At 51.4% G+C, this 22,982-nt stretch overlaps 1 protein-coding gene across 2 annotated transcripts in view; it reads left to right on the forward strand.

Annotated features, from left to right (window-relative positions):
- Positions 1-22,982, forward strand: part of Col5a1 (collagen type V alpha 1 chain) — a 150,961-nt gene that overhangs the window by 86,869 nt on the left and 41,110 nt on the right. For both annotated transcript variants that reach the window (XM_075985567.1, XM_075985568.1), the window contains exons 25-36: positions 527-580; positions 5,353-5,397; positions 5,870-5,923; positions 9,825-9,869; positions 11,482-11,535; positions 13,274-13,381; positions 14,167-14,220; positions 16,021-16,074; positions 19,674-19,718; positions 19,847-19,900; positions 21,036-21,080; positions 21,861-21,914. In XM_075985567.1, coding sequence (XP_075841682.1) covers positions 527-580; positions 5,353-5,397; positions 5,870-5,923; positions 9,825-9,869; positions 11,482-11,535; positions 13,274-13,381; positions 14,167-14,220; positions 16,021-16,074; positions 19,674-19,718; positions 19,847-19,900; positions 21,036-21,080; positions 21,861-21,914 — 666 coding nt within the window. The remainder of the gene's footprint in view (positions 1-526; positions 581-5,352; positions 5,398-5,869; positions 5,924-9,824; positions 9,870-11,481; positions 11,536-13,273; positions 13,382-14,166; positions 14,221-16,020; positions 16,075-19,673; positions 19,719-19,846; positions 19,901-21,035; positions 21,081-21,860; positions 21,915-22,982) is intronic.

Here is a 22,982-nt window from a genome sequence, read left to right on the forward strand (position 1 = left end):
TACTCCCAACGGCATCATAGAACTCCATGCATGTGTTATTTTGGGAAATGCAGAATGTCTAGGTCTTGACTGGCAAGAAACACTTTAGAGTGGTTCTGAGGGCATTCAGATCCTGGGAATGCTTGTCATGCAGACAGCCAGGCTGTGCTGGACCCGGACCTTGCTAAGAATGTCAGGGGACGGTGGCCTGGTGGCCCTGTGGCTACCCTGCTGTGGGAGGGACTTCATAGGTGCCACTTGTGCCAGGAGCAGCTTCAGGAGGCTCCCAGGGCACCAGCATTTGCTCAGGAGATGTAAGGAGGAAGGAAGATGGGGGTGGGGTACCCCCATAGAGAACTGAAGGTTCTGGCAAAGGAAGCACTTCTTTGGGTGCAGGGAAAACTGGATGCTAGGAGTGAGGACCACAGCAGCTACCCTGAGGGACAATATCTGAATTATTTTGGGAGTCTATAGAGAAGGGCTGGGTATCCCAGGGACGGAGTAAACATCAAAGGTATTTCCTCACATACTGTCTGGTTTGTACTAGGGTCCTTTGGGGAAACCAGGTCTCCCAGGAATGCCCGGTGCTGATGGACCCCCGGTGAGTAGTGCCCCTTCCCATTCTGCCCACTCTCCTCCCCAAAAGGAAACTGGGGACATCGGTGTCCCTGAGCCACTGTGGGTGAAACTCATGTGAACTGGTGCTCTGTGCTGAGTGACTACTAGATTCATCTCAAGCTTTCTTACCGTGTTCCTGTCACAGAGGGGATGTGGCTACGTGGTGGGAGCGCTACTTTCTTGTTGGGGTGTGCAAATTAGTTCCCCCGAACTCAGCATCGTGTTTGAAACCGTGAGAGTACTGGGCTGGGCTCCAAGCCCTCACACATGTCACCGGTATGGGAAGTGAGGGGCAGGGTGTGCCGGAGGTATTTTTAGTGTTCACACTCTGAATTTAGGGGGAAGCTGCTGGAAGGAGGGGCATATGTCTGCAGTGAGCACAGCTGGGGAGCCAGATTAGACAGGGCCTGGAAATAGCAAGTGAGTGACAGGTCCAATCTGGGGGCAAGCTGTGCAGAAATGGGGGAGCACGGAAGAGGAAGCAGTCAGGGGTGTGTGTGTGTGTGTGTGTGTGTGTGACGCCACCCACAGCTGCCATTCTGCCTGGAAATGTTGCAGGTTTGAGGGTTTTTCAATTTTCAATTTAATTTAAATATTTTTAAAAGTAAATTATCAAATCTTCCCTCCAGTTTTTCCCCTCCCCCCTCCCACTATCCTTTCCCGGCTTCTCTTGTTCTTTAGTGTTTAGTGAAACTGAAAGGATGTATCTCGGAAAGCAGGATGAGATGCATTCATTATTTATGACAGTTTCGTTTATTGTTTTAATAACGCCATTAAAAACTAAATGCGGGGGGTGGATGGGGGTAGGTAAATGCCTCAGTGATGAAAGTGACTGCCACACAAACATGAGGACCAGGGTTCAGACCCTTAGAACCTATGCAAATGCTGGGTGGTCAGCTCTGGAAAGCAGAGATGGGGATTTACCGCAGCAAGCTGGCAGGCAAGCCCAGTTCTACCAGCATGCTCTGGTCTGAGAGAACCTTGCCTCGGTGACTGAGGTGGAACGGTGATCAGGGAGGACTCCTGACGCCAACCTCAAGCCTCCATGTGACCACACACATGCATGGGGTTACTTACATGTAGACAGACTTATAAACACACACGTGCACCACGTACTCAGATGCAAAAGTAGAAAAGGGGGAAAAAACTGAAAGGGGATGTTGAGTGTGGTAATGGTCAGGGAATGAATGGTTCATCGTGAGCTGTTGGCTCCACTCCATGCCGAGGGTGGCCTGGGCCAGTGCCTCTCAGACTCCAGCTTATCTTTGGTTGGTCTGAGCAAACACATGCGGTCACTGCCATCTCCATGTGGACATGCTGGGGAGTTTAGGAGCAAAGTGGCTGCCATCTCATCGTGTGTCACGTCTGTCCTTTAACTGACATTTATTTTGTGTTGCAAAAAAAAAAAATGATGCAGATGTCACATTTTCTAGTAGACAGTGAGGTGAGGGAGGTGGCAGATGGATGGCCCGATCCATCCCCGTTGGCCAGCACAGGTCACAGGACCGTGGTTCCCTAGTGTCGGTTTCCTGTGGTGGGTGATGCCCACAGAGGGAGGTCTAATGCAGGGTGTCATGCATCTCCTGCAGGGAGGAGATGGTCCGGGTGTGAGTGGCTGTATCCTTTCCACAAACAGATGTGTCTCTGGCCTCGATAGGCCTGGCTGGTTCTGGCCTAGAATTCCTCTCCCCACACTGAAACTTCTTGAGAGTCAGGCCCCTGAGCATGGTCTCCTTTTAGATTTTGTAGGTGGGGAACCAGAACCCTTTGACCTGTAAACTCTCTGTCTCTATTCGGAACTATACTAATTCCTTTTCTTGTTATTGTGATTAAATACTTGACAATAGCAACTTGAGGACAGAGGGGCTCACAGTTTAAGGGAGGTCCAGTCTGTCATGTTAGGGAAGTCACAGCAGCAGAAGCTCAAAGCAGCTGGACTTATTGTGTCCCTCTTCAAGAAGCAGAGAGAGATGCTTGCTTCTTTCTATTTCAGTCCAGAACCCCAGCACATGGGATGGAGCGCCCATAGTTAGGGGGCGGAGTCTTTACCTCAGAAACTTTCTCACAGACATGCCCTAAGGCTTCTTCCTAGGGGGTTCTACTTCCTGTCAATTCCAAGACTAAACTTTAAAATGTACTGTGGAAGAGGCCTGCTTTCTCCCTGGGAAGGACCCAAAGATGGCAGATGGACCAGAAAAACATCGGGGACCCTAACCAGATCCAGCTGTCGATGTGTTTGGGAAGGAGGGAAGATGGATGGGTTTTCTTATGAAAGCCGCTTGCTGTTGATAAACCTTGAAGAGGCCAGCTTGTGCTGAGGCCGTTTCCCTCTGCTCTTTGTTTAGTTTTGGTTGTGAAGAAAGAGTGATTGACAGGACAGGGAGATGACCCAGTTAGTAAAGTGTTTATCCCAGCATGCATAGAGGCTGGGCATGGCAGTGTATGCCTGTAATTCTGGGGCTGGGAAAGAGAAGACAGGAAGGTCCCTGAGCCTTTGCAACCAGTCAGTCTCGCAAGTCAGAGAGCTCTAGGTCCAACGAGAGACCCCATTTTAATGGTTAGGGTGGAGAGCAATTGAGGAAAACATCTCATATCAACCTTTGGCCTCTACACACAATCACACACATGTATATACACTCACATAAACATGCACACACATAGAGGGAGAGAGGCAGAGAAGCAGAGGGGGAGAGAGGAGTAGGGGGAAGGTAGAGAGGCAGAGGGGGGAAAGGAGTGGGGGAGAGTTTCAAGTCATACCCAGTGCCCTGAAATATGATTAATTCTCCACAGCACACAGCAAAATGATGGGTAAATGGAGCCAGTAAAAATAAAATGTGAATGAACAGTCAGGGTTTGAAGAAAGTGCTCATGATCCAGTATTAAATTCAGATCATATAATACCTGCCCGCTTTGTATGCACACACGCAGAGAAAATGGATTGGAAGCCTGTGCCCCCGACCAGCTTCGTGGCTCTGCACGGTGGGCTGTGGAGGAGTTTAATTTCCTTTTCCACTCTCCTAATTGTCTTCAATGAACATATATTACTTTTTTAATCAGAAAAATATCAAATACAAATAATTTAAGCTTTATTATTTTTCCATTATGGAAGTAACATTCACTGTAAAATATTGGGAAAATGTGCACTGGCAGAGAGAGAACACAGCCTCGCCTTGCACGGCAGGAAGATTTGTCAGTGTTAGATTTTCTTCTATTCTCAGCCTGTTGGTTAAAAAATGAGGCCCTCGCCTCCCTGCTGCAGCTGCTTCCTTCTAGAACACGGCTGAGACCCATCTAAGGCATCTTGTCAGCCATGGCCATGGTATCCACCAGCTCCTATTGGTCGGCCACACTCCCGTTGCTGAGCACCTAGGGAATATCTCCTTGGTGTCTCTGATGCCCTCCGTGGTTGGGCACGTGCCATCTCTAACATGGCCCTGAAGGAGCTACACACAGAGAGGGCATCTGGCTTCCCTAGTGATGCTCGCTGCGTGTGTCACAGAGATCCTGGCGTGTGACCTCCCGTAGTGCCTGCCCATCCCTGTCTGTGGCCGGTGGGCACAAAGAGGAAGACCACAGTTACCCTTCTGGCTACCCTGAGGGGGGACGCGCTCTCCTTGCTGTCTTAGATTCAGTCTTGCAGCTGAGAGCCTCCGATGCCTTCTTTAAGCACGGTTGTTTCTGAAAGGCAGGGACTGGATCAGCTTGTCTTCGGAGCCAGAGTGCCAAGTACAGTCCACCTGTGGGTGCCTCAGTTTCCCTCAAAAGTTACCTGGCTCCCACGTTGGAATTTTGTGTCCTAACTCACTTGCTGAGCTTTTTTGCAAAAATCAGTTATACAACTAAGAGGAGCAACCCACACGTCCAGCTATTCCCCGGAAGATGAACCAGTGTCTAGGGCTCCAGATATTTAATCCACTTAAGCTAGAGGAAACATGGGCCTAGAGAAGGCAAGTGACTTGCCCAGGCATGCACAGCAGTTTCAATGTACCCAGAGGTAGCAGTGAGCCCCTTCCCCATTGCCTGGCCTCTATTTGCTGGAAAATGGTGGCAGTGGGACAATATGTCCCTAAGATGAACACAGTCTTTTAGGGGTTCCTCTCTACCTGTGACTCACTGCTTATGACCTTAGGGCTCTAACACCAGGGTCAGTCTGGTGAGACAGAGCTTATGTTGCTTTCTGTAGGATGGAATTAGCCCAGGTGTGGATTTGTGGGAGATGACCAGAGGGCCCAGATGCCTCTGCAGGGCCACTGGAATGTGACTGAGTAAAACTGGGGTGCTGATGCACTCAGTCAGGTGACAAGATGGCCCTCTTTCTACCGTACCTGCCCTCAGTTTCCCCAAATAGCTAGCTGCTGTATTTGGCAAACACTGTGGCTCTTGTTGGTTCCTGGGGGCTCAGGAGTCTGGTCCTGAAGGTTCATTTGGTTGGTGTGACCTTAAGTGATGGCATAGTGAAATCTGCCCTGGAGGGTAGGCTGGTCTCAGACTGGGTGGCCTGCTATACCCTCATCATCATGGTCCCTTCCATGAGCAACCAGCTGCAGGGCCACACTGCTTCTTCCCATTTTGCAATGGAAGCAGCCGAGGTCCAGGAACTGGAAGTAGCTTGCCTGCCTGTCCAGCTATCTTTGACTTTCATTCTTTTGTTTTTCCTGGAGAGGGCACAGCTGCAGAACCAACACAAATGCCGCAGAGGTAGGAGCCACTTTCTGAGCAGGGGGCTAACTAATAAAGACTTCTCTCTTGTGACAGGGGCACCCTGGCAAAGAAGGTCCTCCAGGAGAGAAAGGAGGCCAGGTAGGTACCTGCTGCACCCGGCCCCAGCAGCCAGTCTCTCTATAGGTCTCCCAGGCAGGGTGGGAGTAGTACCTGGACTGTAAGCTCTGGTCAGTCATTGGGAAGACCTTTTGACTGTTGAAGGATGTCATTTCCCTGAATATGATACCCCTGTTCCCCAGCTGAAAATTATTTCCTCTCAAGGTGCCTAGGATGGGGACACATTTATTTGTTTTTTCTCGAGCAAGAGCTGTGTCTCTTTATGTTGCATGGCTACCTCTCTCCCATCCCCTCCTGGCTTCCTGGAGCTGGACACAGCATCTGATTGTCCTTAGACATTTATGCTCTTTGAAAGGCACCATTCTGCTTCCTCCAACATCCTCATCAGTATCTGTGATACTGCATATCCCAAAAGCGGCTTTATGGGGTTCCACAGAGGTTGCCCGGGTACTCACACCTGAAGGTAGCTAATGGTCTTTCCCTTTGGTTTTAGGGTCCTCCTGGTCCCCAGGGTCCCATTGGCTACCCAGGTCCACGAGGAGTCAAGGTAAGAGGAACTCTGTAGCTTTGGGTCTTCCCGGGCGTCAGGATGGGATGGATGCATGGCCCTGACTGCCTCCTGGAAGTTAATCTGTGGTTAAGCCCCATAACGAACACTCTAGCGTGGCCTGGCTCCCCAGTTCAGTATACAGATGTTGGGACCCAGAACAACAGGTTTGAGCAGGTGAGAATGCAGTCTGACAGCAAGGTACAAACTGATATAGAGCAAGGGACCACCTCCTAGGCAGCCTGTGAAGAAGTAGGTGGTACTGGCCGTCCTCTGGTGCTTACCATTTCCGACCAGGCTGACCTCAGGAGCCTTTCACAGCGGGTAGGATCTCATGAAGCAGGGGCCTGGCCAGCCGGGAAAACCCAGTCACAGTCCTTTGAGCCACTGACATGCTGGAAAAGAAAAGACCAGTGTGTCCTCTCAGATCCCTGGGAGGCAGAGTTTATGGGAGATGTCCATTTGTTTACAATCATGTTTCTGCTGGTAGAAATTCCTGGAACCTTGTTAAGCAGGACACAGAATACCAGAGCAATATTGAGAGCAAGGTCCCCTTTGTCCCTTCAGCACTAACTGTGTTTGCTCTGAGCTGCGTGATTTAATCTTGAGTTCCGTGGTTCCCAGGGCGAAGGCACATTCCTGTGTAGAAGATGAGCACGGACAGGGCCTTTTCTTTCTCCATAACAGGGGCTTAGCAGCATCTCAAAGCTCCAGGCTTCCCACTGTCAACAAAAGATAACAGTTCCTTCCTTCAAACCTGACAGGAAAGGAAACACGGTTGTGGCCCTGTGAGTGTGCACATGTACACAAGCGCACACACAGAATGACTTCTTAGGTTTGAAGAATTTTTATCAATATGACCAAGGCTGCTGACCTCACCCGTCTACTTTGTGGCTCTTCTTCTCTGTCCAGCATGAATGCAGACCCAAAGTGCACAGCTGCCCTGGGGTGGGGGTGGGGGTGGAGAACTCAGGACCTCAGTGTTCAGAGACCGTGCAGAATCCCACCTAGCATGGTACCTCAGGCTAGACTTGAACCCCGACGGCCCTGCTTCCACGTCTCAGAAACAGAGACGTTCCTCAAGAGCAGCCTCTCAAGCACGGCAGCCTTAGGCGGGTCAGGTTGCTCCTTAAGCACGCTTTCCCCAGCAGAATGCCTAGTGACTGCTCTAAGGAAGATACTGAGCAGCAGTGCTGACTATGGGAGCTGCATGCGTGTTTATCTTACGAATTCCTGTCGCCTACCCCCAGCCTTTGGCAGCTCCTCTACATGGCTAATTACATAATTCCTCTGCAAGCCGAAAGGTGTTTACTTTAGCATGTTTATGGGGAATGCTCTTATCTGTCTATCTGATTAAAATTCACTCATGACGTGAGCAATCCAGCTAGACGTGGGAGCAGAGGGAAAGCAAGCTCTAAGACGGTTTCACAAGAGGAATAGATGATCCTGCTCCTTGTTCTCTTGAGAGCAGATGTGGTGCTGGCTACCGAATGAATTCCAGGTCCAGACACAGCAGAGGTAGGGGTCCTGGCTGCCACCATTGGGATAGTTAGTTCTCGGCTAGGGAGAGCTGGTCATTTCCGACCTAAACTTCTCCATGAGAAAGGGTTCTGTCATGGCTTATCTGTCTGTGTAAGAGATATCCCATGATCGGGGGTTTTGAAATAGAGGCTGGGAGGTCCAAGGTCAAGGAGCAAGTAGACTCATTATTGGTTAGAGCCACTTTCTGCTCCAATACCTGGGCCTTCTCTTTGTGGCCTCTGAAGGCAGAAAGGGCTGAAAGACGCCCCCTCTCACCCTTCTCCCCTCCTAACTAAGAGATGAACTCAGGGTGCACATATCCGATGAGCACCCCACCTCTGAGCTAAATCCCCAGTTTGAGGCAGACTCTCATTAAGCTGCCTAGGTGGCTGGCCATTAACTCAGGATCCTGCTTCAGCCTCAGGAGAAGTTTGGATTGCAGGTCTGTGCCAGCAGGCCTGGACCTGAGAGTTCACCACAGGGTTCTGGTGGTTCTGTGTCTCTCCTCCATGGACATGCCAGGAAGAGTGAGATGGTAGGTAGGGCTTGAACAGCCACCTGGACGGCCCACCCACTGTCTTCTTCTTTGGGGACTTCTAGATACCCAGAAGGTATCTCAGGAAAAGAACAAGTGTTCACAGACCACTAGCTCCAAGGCAGCTCGCCAGACAGGGCACGTCGCACCTTCCTAAGTCCTTTGGACCACAGGTGTTGTTATATTCCTGTCGCTTGGGTGCTGTGGCAACCCTTGTTCACAGAATCTGTGAGGTCGTGTGTATGCTAGATTTCTCCATGCCTGCCCTAGGTCTCTCTCCATCTTTAAGTTTTCTATCCATCGTTGATTCAGGTTTGAACAAGCACAGAGCAGGCTCCCTGGAGTTAGCACTGCTCCTCCAGAGCCTTCCATCTATAACTGCCACCAAGGGCCAGGGGCCGCTATCCTAACAGACTGGGAACCTTCAATGTCAACCCACATTCATTTACCCAGTCAAGATGAGTGATCAATACTTTGACCCAGCTGCTACCCAGATTCTCTCTGCTCCATGTATCCTCTTGCCTCTCCATTCCACATCTCAAGCCATGCAGCACGGGATACGGAGTAGGGATGCTGCCAACAATGGGCTTGCCCCTGATGCTCCAAGCCCTCTCTTTCTCCAGTGGTTATGATCTCATGGTACCTGTGTGCCTGGTTTGTAGCTCCTAGCTTCCTGTGTCAAGGCCCAGACCACAGTCTGAGCTCCTGGGTTTGAGTGTCTCCACCCTCCATTCTGAAGCTCTTCTTAGGCCCAACAAAAAGCTCAGAACTGCAAGCCTGTGTGGAGCTCTGGCCAGCAGAGGGCAGCTGGTGGCTCCTGGGTCCAGAAAGTGGCTCAGGCCTAGGCTGCAGCCTTATCCAGCAGGAACGGTCCCGGTCACGTGGCTCCTCTGGGGTCCTAGGCAAAGGCAGCCTGGGGCAGCTCCTGGAGTCAATTGTCCATGTAGGTAAATGTCACTCCTCTCAGCGGCCTGAGGTGAAAGGTCATGGACCATGAGGATGTGGCTGCATATGTCATTAGATTTCACCATTTCACTTCCATCAGCAGAGGCACTAGGCCTATCGAGAACGGGAGAAAAGGGGTCTGGTCTATGTCCTTAGAGCTGTGTCTAGCAGGGAGGTGAGGTGGTCCACCCTGGGCTGAGGACAGCCACAGTCATTGCTGTAGCATTAGTGACGTAATACCATGTCTCCTGTGAATGATCATGCAGAGGTTACACAAAAAGACAGTTCCTGGCTGCTATCTGCTGGATGCCTGGTCACTGTCCTGAGAGTTTGCAGACCATTCTTTCCGAGCAGCAGAAACAAGGCTAGGGTCCGTATCAGTCAACTACCAGATAAGGAAACTGAGGCACACAGACGTCTGGGACATCATCAGAGGCCATAGGACAGGGTCAGGATCTTAACCTGCCTGCCGCCATTGAGTTCTTCCTAGCTGCAAGGGCTGAGGGACTACTTCTAGAACAGGCAGGCATGTTAGCATGGGAAAGTGTTGGCAGGGGTTTGGGTCCTTGGAGAGGCAAAACCAGACCTTTGAGTAATTGGCCAGGAAGAGGTTTGGGTGTTTGTGTAGAAGGAGGATTCAGAGGCCAGTGAAGGAATGAAGGACACTGGGGGCCTCATGTGAGCCCCTGTCAATCAATGTGAGCACAGGAAACGCCTCTCTCTCTCTGGACAAGGGGATATAGTGAATGGGGCCCTTCTGATACTGGAACCTCTCTGGACAAGGGGATATAGTGAATGGGGCCCTTCTGATACTGGAACCTACCGCTTGTGGGAGCTGTTCCCTTGATCCCCCCCTGGGTTTTGTGTGTTTATGAGCATTCTCTTTTCTTGCCTGCATAGGGGGCAGATGGCATCCGAGGACTGAAGGGCACCAAGGGAGAGAAGGTAAGGATCTATCTTTCCACTTGATAGTGGGCTGGTTCAGTGTGGTACAGAACCCGGTGGGGTTGCCTCTGAGTATGGAGGGGAGTTGATGCTTACTTGTTTGTAAAAGTTGAAAGGAGCTACCTAGAGCCACGGTACTGCCAGCATCTCCTGGGCTGGCCCAGAGTATACCCAGGGGCCCTAGGATGGCCACGTGGCCATATTCACATACTTCCTCCCTCAAACCCCTCCCTGTGGGTCCTTTGCAGACAGCAGTCCTCATCATGATTAGTTGTCATTGTTAGTACCTGAGAAACCCAGCCTTCCTGCACAGAGTTCATCCAGGCTAGGTTAAAGCCTGGGCTTAGGGCTCAGCGCTGGGACACGTGAAGGCCTGTCCAGCTCAGTGACGGCTCACACTCACATATAAGCCACATTTTGGAATGTGGTGCTGCCTGCCATGGTCAAGGCCACATATCAGGCCTATATGGATCATCATCGGTTAATACGAAGCTAAGTAATGGCCCTCTGAATGCCCTAGCGTCAGAGTGCCCAATACCCCTGGCGGAAGAACCATCGTGGAACTGTGAAGCCAGCTATTTTTGTCCTTTCCGTTAGGTGGTAAGAGGCCTGGCACTTGGATGTGATCTGTCCATCTTGAGCTCCGTCCTACTGGGCTTCCCTCCTGCCGTAGCTAGCGGTTGTGGCAACCCTTTGTGGCGGGCTGTGGTGCTCCCTGGGACACTGGGGTTTGAAGGCTGTGAGAGCAAGGCCTGCCAAGCCTGAGCTCAAGCAGCTGGCACCTGCATCTGCTTATGCTTGCAGATGTGCCCGCCCCTGCATCTCACTGGACACCCGTGGACATTTTTGCCTCCTCTCCTGAGTGATCTTCTAGCCTGAAATCTTTTCTCCAGGCACTGCTTCAAGGGCTGTGGGTGGGAACAGCACAGTAGCTGGGTGGTCCTACCTTGTGTCTGGGTGTTTACTAACTACACTTTGGGAAGAGCAGGCAAAGAGGCCTTTCAATATCTACTCCTTCTAGAGCACCTCTGCAGGGTAGAACCCTAGGCCGCCTCCTGCAGAGTCAGGGGAATGGGTGTGTCTTCTGAACCGTTCAGCCAAGAACACCGCTGTGTGGATCTCATAGGGGTTTAGGAGAAAGCAAGTCCTCTTAAAGTAGATTGAAAAGCCCCGTGTCCCAGAATTCCCACTCTGTTGGGAGTCTTTATTACTGGAGGATCTTCTGCCTGTTTGAGGAGGATTTTTAGAGTCCCAGGCTTACTGCTTTATGTTGTCTTCTTATCTTCACAAGGCAGGGCTGCATGGGAGGATGTGACTGGGTTCCATGGGAATGTTGCCTTACCAGGGAAGTTCCTGGGCTGTCCCAAGGGGGCCAGGAAGGCAGACTTTCATGGTTCTAGGGAGAATGTCTGAGAACTTCGGTGTGAAGCCAGGTGTCCACATACCTCCTTCCAGACAGGCACCGAGTTTCTTCCACGTACAGCTAGCTCTCTTGCTTCTGCCCCGGGCTGGGTGTTCTGCACAGTGCAAACCCATTGTGCAGTGGTGGGAAGTGGTGCTGTGGAGCGGAGTTCTTCTCTGTAGACTGATGCGTTTTCTTGTCTATGCTCAGGGTGAAGACGGCTTCCCTGGATTCAAAGGCGACATGGGAATAAAGGGCGACCGGGTGAGTGTTGTGGGCCTAGGATTCGGGTCAGGGTCGAGCAGGGTGGGTCTGGAGAGCTGCATGAAAGCGGGGGGTATCTGAGACCAAAGAGCAGCTTATCAGAAGGGAGGCAGCACTTCTGCAAGATCTTAGTGTGAGGACGGGATGCCCGGAGCCCAGCGGCCCTGTGCAGTGCTCTCGACGCTGTTCCTCAGTTCCAACTCCAAAGCCAGAGCAGCGCCAAGGACAACTGTGGTCACTGGTCCTCTACTCTGGGTGCTGGGTAGGCATCTTAGTAAGGATGGGGGGGTCCCTGGATTACAGAGAAATTTGACCCCAGAGGATGATGAGCAACCCTGGGAAGAGGAACTGGGAGGGAGGACGGAAACCATCCAGACAGACCTGTAAGCAAACCACTGCCCAAGATGTAGCAGATGCCAACAGCTCCATATCCTATTGAGGATCTGCAGTCTCTCTTGAGCTCCTGGGCCATCCCGGTCCCCAGGATGCATTCAGGTCACTCTTAAGACCATGCAACCCCAGTGCCCTGCCATCTGGTGTTGGGTGGTGGGTGATGCCCTATAGCCTGGCTGCTTTCTGATGGGTTGCTCACCCCAGCTCCAGAGAGAGCTGTTGGTGCAGAAGAGGGCATGGCTTTCTCAGATTGGGGGTGCCTAGCACAGAAGGCACAATGAGCCAGGGTTTAACAGTGGCACTGAGGGCGGTTTCTAGGTTGGTGACCCATAGAACCATCTGCTAGCTCCTGCTGAGACGTTCTCCACAACTTCAGAATGAGTCTGAGCCTGACAGAAGGTGACGCACTGTGCTTCTGGTAGCCCAGATGTTGCACACACCTGAGTGTTGTCTATTGTCTAACGCGGGCCTGTTGTCCACTTCTGTGGTTATCTCCCAAAGCAGGCCCCAAAGGAACCTTTGCCAAACATTCCAGAACAAGAGGGCCTATATACTTGACACTTTGCCACAACCTGTCAGAGAATGACAGAAGCCACCTGCCTGTCCTAGAGGAGGAAAATTAAAAAGGGACATGGTGTTCCATCATGCTGCTGCTGAAGGCTGCCCCAGACCTCCTCCAAATGAAGGATCCTCATTGCCTTGGTTGAGGTGCTACCCTAGGTCAACAGCAGAAGTCCCTTTGACTCCTTCTCTCTGATGTCTCGGCACACACAATTAGAGTCCACTTGACTGAGCACAGTCGTGGTGGTGTGTGCCTGTAATCTCAAGGGACAGAGGCAGGAGGATGAGTTTGCGTTTTCAGCCAGTTTAGAGAGACCCTGGAGATGAGATGGAAGTAGGAGATAGAAGATAGATAGATAGATAGATAGATAGATAGATAGATAGATAGATAGATAGATAGATAGATAGATAGATAGATAATAGATAGATAGAGATAGATAGAAATAGATAATGAGTCATACAAAAGGTACTTCCTGGGAGCACAGTTTTTAACAGATGAGGGAGCACGGTACTATGGCTCTGCTTCCTCTACAAATAGAGCCTTGTTTTAGAGCCGGGTTTTCTCTAGGTGCGCAGATGTGAATACTTAAAGGATTAGTAGGTTGAATGAGCACTCTGCAGTTGTTTGTCTCTGAGCAGTCTGTGTTTTGATGTGTGTGTGTGTGTGTGTGTGTGTGTGTGTGTGTGTGTGTGTGTGTGTAATCCTACCCCAGAGTAGTGGGAGGGGTCAGTTGGGGGTAGAGACTGGGGAGCATCTCCCTCATCTCCTCTTTTCTGATTGCAGGGAGAGATTGGCCCACCTGGTCCTCGAGGAGAAGATGGTCCTGAAGGCCCAAAGGGTCGTGGTGGTCCCAATGGTGATCCTGGTCCTCTGGGGCCCACTGGGGAGAAGGTTTGTGGTTACAATGCTTAGCTATGCCTAGAGGGCTCTGAGTGCCAGGTGGCCCCTCCCATGCTTGGCAGGGGTAGTGGGACTTCTGAATAGCCCATGTCACTACCCCCAGTCTTTTGCCTCTTCTCCCAGTATGTGTGTGTGTGTGTGTGTGTGTGTGTGTGTGTGTGTGTCTGTGTATGGATCCATTGGTCCTTCTCCTGTTCCATGTTCCCCTTCTGAACCCCACCACCATACCTTAGAGGAGTGTTTTCCTCCAGATATAAGCAAATATATCTTGGGGACCTTACCAGCCATACATCCGTTACCCATCCCTATCAAGTCCTGCCTCCACTTTTGGGGTGACAGAATGTTCTCACACATGGCATGTGCACGAGGTTCCAGTAGACACCTGTCTCTAGCCTGCCCTGTACCACCAGTACCCTCCTACACTTTGTCCCCAGTAACCCAGGGAGGAAGGGACACAAGGAGGACTTAAGTCCCCCACTCCATCCTGCCCTGGGCTAGAACTCTTACAGAGTGTTCAGAACCCCCTTGGGTAAGAACATTCTTCTTCCTGGCCATACTAACCATCCCTTTGCTTGGTGGTTGGTTTTCCAGGCATGTTGGTAAGATAGGCTCACTTAGAGACCCACTCAGTTCCAGAGGGGTGGGATCCAGTTGCCTCTGTACACTGACCCCACCCTTCCAACCTGCCCTAGCCCCCCTCAGAGCAGTGCTCTCTGCTCAGAGAACGAGATGGAGAAGTCATGTTTATGATTTATGAGTCTTTTTTCTGCTCCTAGGGAAAGCTCGGAGTGCCAGGATTGCCAGGGTACCCAGGAAGACAGGGACCAAAGGTAATTTAAGCCATGTTAAGATGTCCTGGCAGGCACTGTCTCATGCGGCATCCTGCACACTCCCAACCCCCTCATCCGTTCTCCACCTCTGCGGGACTTCTGTGTCACAGTAGAACAATATGTTCGCTGTAATCTCATAGTCCCCAGGCAGCCTTTGGTGTTAATTTGATCAAGCTCAAAGAAAGCGCTTGGACGAGTTGAGCCTTTCAGAGAAGGGGGCAGAAACCATCCCAGCCATGGGGCTGGCCAGCTTGGGGTCCCGGTGGCCTACTGGGGTTGCGTAGCCCTCTGGCTTATCCACACCAGCCTGCTCTTGGCCTCATTTTGCTTTGGAAGTTTGGGGACTGTTTATAACGGAGCAGGAGAGGGACAGCTATCGTCTTATCTGCAGTCATGTTCAGGCTTAAGTGGAACAGGTCCTAAAGGCTTTGGAAATCAGTGTGAACATTATTCTCTTCTCATCCCACATTTTATTATTCACGGTTCCTCCTTAAACAATAACTGCTGTCTGCGCTGGAGACCTGGTTAGCAGCACTCGGCCAGCCTGCCCCAGATTTGCATCCCTGCCCTCTGCTGCCTGCTAGCTCCACTGGCTTTGACTCACAAGAGCCAGGGCCTGCCAACCAAAGGAGAAGGGCCTGTATGGGCAAGCAGTGGCCTGTCCTCCTGTTCGCTCTGTGTGTCCCTTAGATATGACCTCAATGTATCTGCCACTTGGAGTCGTCCGCCCAAGTGTTGGGAAATGGGCGCCTGGGTACATTTTTCTTCCTCTTTTTAGGTGCTTGTCCCAGGAGGAGAGAAAGGAGAGGAGACATCTGAGAGAGGGGAGGGTGGGATATGACACAGTGCTGGCCGCTTTGGGGACACAAGACAGCAGGATCTGAATCTCTGTACTTGGGCTGTGACTAGATGCAGCAATGGGCTGTACAGTGGCCGCCCCAGATCCCCTTGTTTCAGTCTCCTGCCTGGTGGCCAGGTGGACACAAAGAAGGACTACAGGGCATGGAGTCAAAGACTTCCTGGAACAGGAATGTGCTCAGGGCAGGATGCTAAGCCACCCAGAGGGCAGACCCACAAAGGGCCGTAGATAACACCAACATTGGTGCGCAGTGGGCTGCCCTGGGTATGTCCTGGGGAGCCCCCGTGGCATATTTTTGTTCATATATGGAGTCTGGAAAGTCATGAGAACCATATTTGGCCTGTGTGTACATCTGTAGAGTTGAATATAGTTAAGTACTACAGTCTGTGCCTGGATTTGGGTCCATTTCTGACCCTGGAAACCGTTATGCTGTAGTTAAGGCTTTATGGGACAGGTCACAAATTGTGACCACAGGGTCAATGATCAGAGCTGTGAGATGCAGCCCCTATTTCCACAGAACCTCAGCAGCTCATGTTCTCCCATCCCCCAGATAACAGCTGGCAATGCACAGCCTCTATGTGGGTAGTGAGGGGAACGGGATGGAACATGTTAGGACTTAACTTTGGGTTTGGATTTGGAATCTAGTGAATGCTCAGGAAATACTGAGTGGTAAATGGGTGTGGAATGGGAGGTGGCTAGGCGAATGGATGATAGGAGGCTGGAAGGATAGGTGAGTGGGTTTTCCATGGGTGGGTGAGTAGGATGGCTAGCTGGTGGGCGGGGGCTTGGTGGGCATTGCATGGCGGTTGGGTACAAAGATCTGGTCAGTGGGTAGAAAAGGAATGTGAACAGTATCAGGAACTCGCCCTAGTGGGCACGACAGCATGGCCCTTGCTCCTGGCTTGGCAGTCTTGTTTTATCTTTCCTTTACTGTCTTGCAGGGCTCTATCGGATTCCCTGGCTTCCCGGGTGCCAACGGAGAGAAGGGTGGCAGGGTAAGGACTGCGGTTGCTCGACCGCCTTGGCGTGCAGGTGTTGGTTCCCCAGTCAATGCTCGGCTGATTTTTCCCCATGTGTTATCAAAACTACGTTTTCAGAAGTAGCGGATCTTGAGCTCTAAGCCTTTCGTCAACTTTCAGTTATGGAGGCACCATGATTGCAAGGGGCCGTGGGAGGGCAAAAGCATGCTGGGAGAATGGAGCTTTCTGATGGGTGGGAGCCAGGAAACTCTTAGGGCTCCTCCAGACGATCCTCTTCTGAGAGACTTCCCTGCATCCTAACTTTACAGGGAGGGGGAAAAGGTCGTATTTTGTTCTCGTTGGTGTGATCTACCACACGGAGTGCATATCAGCTTGGGGCTATGTGCAGTGACTCCCAGACCTGCAGTCCCTGTTGGAAGTTACCCAGGTTGTAAAGACAGGGCAGACATGACACCATTGGGTTCCCTCTGTTGTCATTCTCACAGAGGTATCTTGAGGGCCAACCTGGGGGAACCATGTCCCTCCCCCTTCACCTTCTGTGATGTCCTTGTTGACTCGGGCCTTCCTTGTAGAAGCCCCGCCCCCGACATCACATCTCTGAGTGGTGGCACAGATCTGAGCACCTCCAGTTGGAAGATGAAGTGTGATGGTCATCTTGGGCTTTGGTTACGTAGAGAGGCCTTTGGTGTTTGGGACACAGAACAGACTGCTCCTTGCTACCTGCCCTCCACGCACACAGAGCTGAGGCTGAGGCTCTTCCTCTCAGGACATTGCTTCATCAGAATGTCATGTGTAAAACAGAGTTGATGTGCTCTTAAAAACCAGGATAAATGACTTCAGGATATGAGACCATGTGAATAAGCCAGTGGTCTCCAGTCTCACAACTCAGAAAGCAGAAATGTCCTGGGAAGGAGTGCACAGGGTTGAGACTATCTACTGCCACCATCGCCTCTCATTCACACAGTTCTTTTATCATCTTTCTGTATCTCTACATATCTTCTCGTTTCTCCATTCGTTGGTCCATCCATCCATCGGTCCATTCATCCATTGGTCCATCCACCCATTGATAATCCATCCATCAGTTCATCCATCCATCCATCCATCCATCCATTGATAGTCCATCCATCAGTCCATCCATCCATCCATCCATCCATCCATCCATCCATCCATCCATCCAATCATCTATCTCTCTTCTCAGTCAAACTCTCTATCTAGAATCATCTGACTAGTGTTTGTGGGAAGGTTTGTCCCCTGGATATTTGGACATACTCCCCGTGAGGTCCAGGGTCTCACAGGTGTGTAAGTTGCTTCTGGAATAGGATGGAAAGCTCATGGGTTGTTGCTTTGCCTACATGAGAGCTTAACCAAAAATTGGGGGTCCTTGGACCACTAGGAGTGACTGGCTTTCCTAACGGTCCATGGAGATTGGAGGCTGGACTGGCCTTGCAAGGAGCCTCTGGTGCAAAATCATCTCCTGAATTAACACCAACCCCAAGGTTAAGGCTATGTTATCCTGTTGCTCCGCCATGCTCCCTTAGTCACATGGGCTTCACAGAAGGCAGTTCATTCGCTTGCACCGCACGCTTCCTAAGTCCTTGCTAAGCTCAGAGCTTACCAGGCAGGGGATGCTCCGGTGACTGAGCAAGATAAGAAGCCGCCAGGAACCAGTGCTCGAGGGTAACGAGCATGCAAGGAAGGATAAACTGAGCCCCTAGACCCAGGTACTACCAGGAGGCAAAGATGCTCCTGCTAAGACCAGAAAGGGCTGGGGGTGGGGAAAGGGGGACAGAACCACTTAGGGAAGCTGGTGTAGTTGAGCCCAGTGCAGAGGCCTGGGCTGGTGGAGGCTGTGTCTCAGAGTAGGTCTTTATCCCAAGGCAGCCAGAGTTTAGTCATGGGGGTAACCTCGGGGAAAATTTTAAAGGTAATCCTGGTCCCATGTGACAGAGGATGGGAAGGCTGTGAAGGGGTGGGGGTGGGGTCTGTGCTGCACCCTGGAGACCTGCTCTACTTGCAGAAGACGTGGTCAGCAGCCTGCCTCTCTTGTGGATGCCATGCTGGGCTTATAGCACATTGCGTCTTTACCACTCACCCATATACCTCGGTCCTCAGTTACCAGAGGCCTGGCTTCCGCAGAGCTGGTGGTCCGTGACTGTCTGACAGTGGGAGGTTAAATGGGAAGCCATCAGAAGCAACACTGCCCAACCAGCCAGCTGCAGCCCAAGGCCGAGCCAAGATGCAAGCAGAACAGTGTCTTAGGACAAGACTGTATCCCGCCTCTTGGAGGGGTCCCAGGAGAGGAAGGCCTTCCTGAGGTCTCCCAGCAAATTCAAGCTCTTCATACTTCAGCTTGATATCGTGTTCCAGAGGAGTTGTAGGCAAGACCCTTTCAGGGACCCCCTCTTTTCTCCTGGCAGGCTCTAGAGGCCAGGTACACCTGAGGCTTAGATTTCCACATACCCTGCTGGGTACCAGGCTACCCCAGGGCCCAGATGGAAGCTGGGCTGAGACCTGTTTGCCTCTTGCCAAGGCTAGTGTGCCTAGACGCCCCAGGAACCATCAGGGCAGGCTGCATCGGGTGCCAGCGATGCCGCAAGGTCAGATGGCATCGGCGTGTCGTTCCAGGCAGTGTTAAAGGTAGGAGAGGGACAGCAGGGTTGGCAGCCCAGCCTGGATTGCGTACCCAGATGAGTCAGGGCTAGTTACACTGTCAGTAAGGGCACACACATCAGAAGACAGCAGATGTCTTCCTTAATTTTCATATGCAAATATTTACCTGCAGCCAAAGGATGTTGTCACAGAGCTGAGGCATTATAACAGGAACGCGTGTGCTGTTAAGGGGGAGAAAAAAACATAACTCATTTGCTGTGATTTGTTTCATTAAATGCCTTTCAAAATGGGAGACTGTTTTGCTTCTGCTAGCGAACAAGTGGGAAATGCTAAGGAAAGGCTCACTCTATGGCTTCGGCTTATCGCTCTGACTTGGCTCTGTTGGTAGCGGCCAGGATAAACCCGGGATGAACCTCAGAGTGCTGGAGCCTCTGCGGGCAATCCATTACCTCTGTGCGCTGTGGGTAAACTGCACTTGCGGGCCATTATATCCTTGCTATGGCAGAAAACAGAAAACAAATGCCGTGCGTTTGCTTTCCGGGGTCTGGAAAATGCAGATCAGCAGCAGTGAAAGGCCGGAACTCTGAGAGAAGCCAGGGACTCTTGGATGTATGATTTCTATGTTAAATTGCAGCTTCCCCTCGCGCCTGCAGAGGCTGATGAAAATTTAATGCCTAATATTCTTAACAGTAGCGGAAGAAAATTATGTGTGATAGGAGTTGACTTTCTTCTCTCTTCATGTAATGATTTCTGTGCCCACTAAGAGGAGAGGAGAGAAGAGGCAGGGAGGGGAGTGGGGAAGAGGGAGGGAGCCAGTGACCTAGCTAAGTAACAGACACAATCCATCAATGTTTCTGCCCTTATACTCTTCCCATTCGCCCCCAGATGGGACCTTCCTGACCTCATTCTGGATTCTTGAAGTCTCTTGTTAACTCAGGGAGGGCAGCCTGCAGGTCTGGGCCATCCGTGCCCAGGGTAACTGACATCCTATTCTCTGCTTCTAGGGGACACCTGGAAAGCCAGGACCACGGGGACAGCGAGGCCCAACGGTAACTAACCTTCCTTGTGGCCTAGAGCTTCTCTGTACAAACTGAGCATGTGAGGTGGGTGGGTGGGCTCTGTGAGTCTGGGGGCCTCTGAGCTAACTGACCTTTCTTCTCTCTGTTCGTCTGCTCAGGGTCCGAGGGGTGAAAGAGGCCCACGGGGCATCACAGGGAAGCCTGGCCCTAAGGTAGGTTCATGGTATTTTCCCATTGTGGAGATCAGCCATGGGTGGTCTGTGTAACAATTTTCTTGACTATCATTAAAGGGGGCTCTGCCCTCTGGCAGCCTTCAGCACGCTTTGTGAATTGAACCACGTGACTCAGGGTAACCCTAGGGAGACCCCATGCAGACAGAGCTAGGACAGCTCTCAGACACAGGAGCTTCAGACCCCAGGAAGCCAGCCTTGCACAGCCCCACCCAGGTCTGGCAGGGAAGCCTTCTTTCTTTTCTGGTAAGGGTGTCTGAGAACGGTAGAGGGCTTCGCTAGAAGGTTCCTTCTGGTGCAGGCAGGAGCTGAGCCTACCACTGCCCAGACTCCTCATGCTGAGTGGGGAAACCAGCTCCCTGTGCTGTAAACCTGGGGAAAGCCAAGCATGGTGTGTTGCCCAGTTCTAAACAGTAAAAATCCAGACTCGGGGACTGAAGAGATAGTGTTTGAGAGCAGTTGTTGCTCTTCCAGAGGACCGAGGTTTGGTTCCCTGCATCCACACATAGCACAAAACTATCCGGAACTATGGTTCTGGGGCATCTGATGCCATCTTTGCAGGCACACAACTGATGCACAGGCAGCATGCAGGCAAAATAGCATTGATACACATAAGAATATTTTAAAAATAATCTTGCTGGGAGGAGGTTCCAGTTAGCAGAGAGTCAACACTGACCCATTCCTCTGGCCCATCCTCTCTTTTTTTTTCCATCCCCTCTTTTGAGCTCTTCTGTACTAAGTTTCAGGTCCATCACACACACACACACACACACACACACACACACACACACACACACACACACTGGACTCACCTGTTCCTAAGAAGTTCCTCCTCTCAGCTAGGTACATGGAATAGTCAGAAGCTGAGCCGTGTGTTCTTTCTATTCATTTTGATGTGCTCTTGGCTGAGCACAGTCTGTGTCAGGCTAGCCATGGGGGCCTGTTCCAGAAGTATCACCATCCTGCTCATGCTAGCTTCCTATTGGCTGTGCACGGAGGCAGGCTAGCATGGAACTGAGGCTCAATGCCACTACATACTGCTGTACTGGACTGTAGAGGGGCCCTCGAAGAGCCCTTGGCCATAGCAGTCATGGTGAGCTTTTCTCTCCTCTCTCAGGGCAACTCCGGAGGCGATGGCCCGGCTGGCCCTCCTGGTGAGCGGGTAAGAGTCTTTCAGGCCTGGGCTATGAGGGGATTTCCAGGGAGGAAGCTGGCCCCAAACATACTCCAGGCCCTTCACCTTGGGTGAGCCAGTACAGGAGGTAAACAGTGCCCTGCAGAGGAGCAGGGCTTGCTGAGGCTTGAGAGCTCATATCCAGAAGTTTGTGTTCCTCGGGTAGAGACCTCATCCCACCCTCTGGACCTGGCCTTGGGGTGCTGGAGATGACTAAGACCACAAAAATTCTGTCTTGGCCTCATACAGCAAAGAGGACTCGGTATTGCCATGCAACTTGACCACTGGACATCTATCTATATCTATCTATCTATCTCTATCTATCTATCTATCTATCTATCTATCTATCTATCTATCGATCTATCTATCTATCTATCTATCATCCATCCACCTATCTACCTTACCTATCTTTTCTTACCCATCTATCATCTATCTAGTATTTATCTGTCTCTCTGTCTGTCTCCCTACCTATCATCTCTCTTAGCAATCTACCGTCTATTACCCATCTACCATCTATCTAGTATCTGTCTGTTTGTCTGTCTGTCTACCTACCTATCATCTATCTTGGCAATCTACTGTCTATTACCCATCTACTGTCTTCTATCTAAGTTCTCTCTCCCTCTTCTCTCTCTAGAGTCAAGTGGGAAAAAAGAGGTCAGGTTAAATAGGGAGAAGGTTTTAGGGCACCCAGTGCCACAGTGAGGAAAGAGTGGGGGATGCTAACAGGAAAAAAAATCCATTCTCAAACTTGCCACTCTCTGTTCCCAGGGACCTAATGGACCCCAAGGACCCACGGGCTTCCCCGGACCCAAGGGTCCCCCGGTAAGTACTTCTTTCTCCCATGGAGATGGCAGGTCAGGTTTCCCTGACACCATTCTCCTCCTCTCCCTGGGCTATGGGGGAGAAGGGTGGACCCTGCCAGGTGGGCAGTGGAGACAACCTCCCAAGCCTGGCTGCTAAGGCGGCCTGTGGCCATGCCCCACCCATTCAGGCCTCCTGCTCTGGAAAGAGTTTACTTCTAGACAGAATTTCCTTTCCATGAGCCTCGCCGCTGAGGCCCTTCCCCTGTGTGCGCCTCCCATGGCAGGTCCTGCTGTCATTGAGAATATCATGACATTCTAACTGAGTTTGTGCTAGTGTATTGGGTGACCACACAAATGTAACAAGATTTCTTAAACAAACTGAAAGGTCTTTTGTCCATTCTGGAGCCATGTCTGCAGCAAAAGCTGGTTCCTCCCTAGGATCCAGGCAGGGCTGACAGCAAAATCCACAGCAAGGGAAGGCCCACTCAGGGCCCACCTATTGCAAGGGAGGGCTCACAGAAGAAGAAAGTACAGGGTAGGAGGCATCCCACAACAAATGAGAATTCACTCTAGAAGAAGGCTCAAGCCAGGAGAAGGCCCAGGGAAGGTGACAGTCCATGCCAGGGGAGGTCAGTGCCTGTGAAAAATCCATTGTAGGGGAAGGCATAAGGCATGGGAGGTTCATGCCAGGGAAATTCCACATCAGAGGAGGAACCATAGTCCACTGTAGGGGGAGGCTGGAAACATGGAAGGTCCATGGGAGGAAAGGGTCTGGAACTTAGCCCACAGCAGGGGAAGGGCCTTGGCAGGGGATGTTCATGGCAGGGAAAGTCTGTCCAGACCTCTCTCTGGGTTCTGGAGTTACTGTCCCTCCTCAGTTGTCTGTCAAGCTTGACAGATGAGGATCCCAGTGCAACCAGGTCACCCACCCGCTCAAGCTTGGGAAGCTGACTGACCACCGCCCCCCCCATCTCTGTTGACCCCTTGGGACAGCTATAAGGATTGTGGGACAGGTTTCTCCATGGCATCTAGTTCCATGATTGCTGTCCCTGTGGCAGCTGGGTGATTCCCTTTCTCAAGAGCCACT

The sequence above is a fragment of the Microtus pennsylvanicus genome, chromosome 9, assembly GCF_037038515.1.
Source record: "Microtus pennsylvanicus isolate mMicPen1 chromosome 9, mMicPen1.hap1, whole genome shotgun sequence".
NCBI classification, from domain to species: domain Eukaryota; kingdom Metazoa; phylum Chordata; class Mammalia; order Rodentia; family Cricetidae; genus Microtus; species Microtus pennsylvanicus.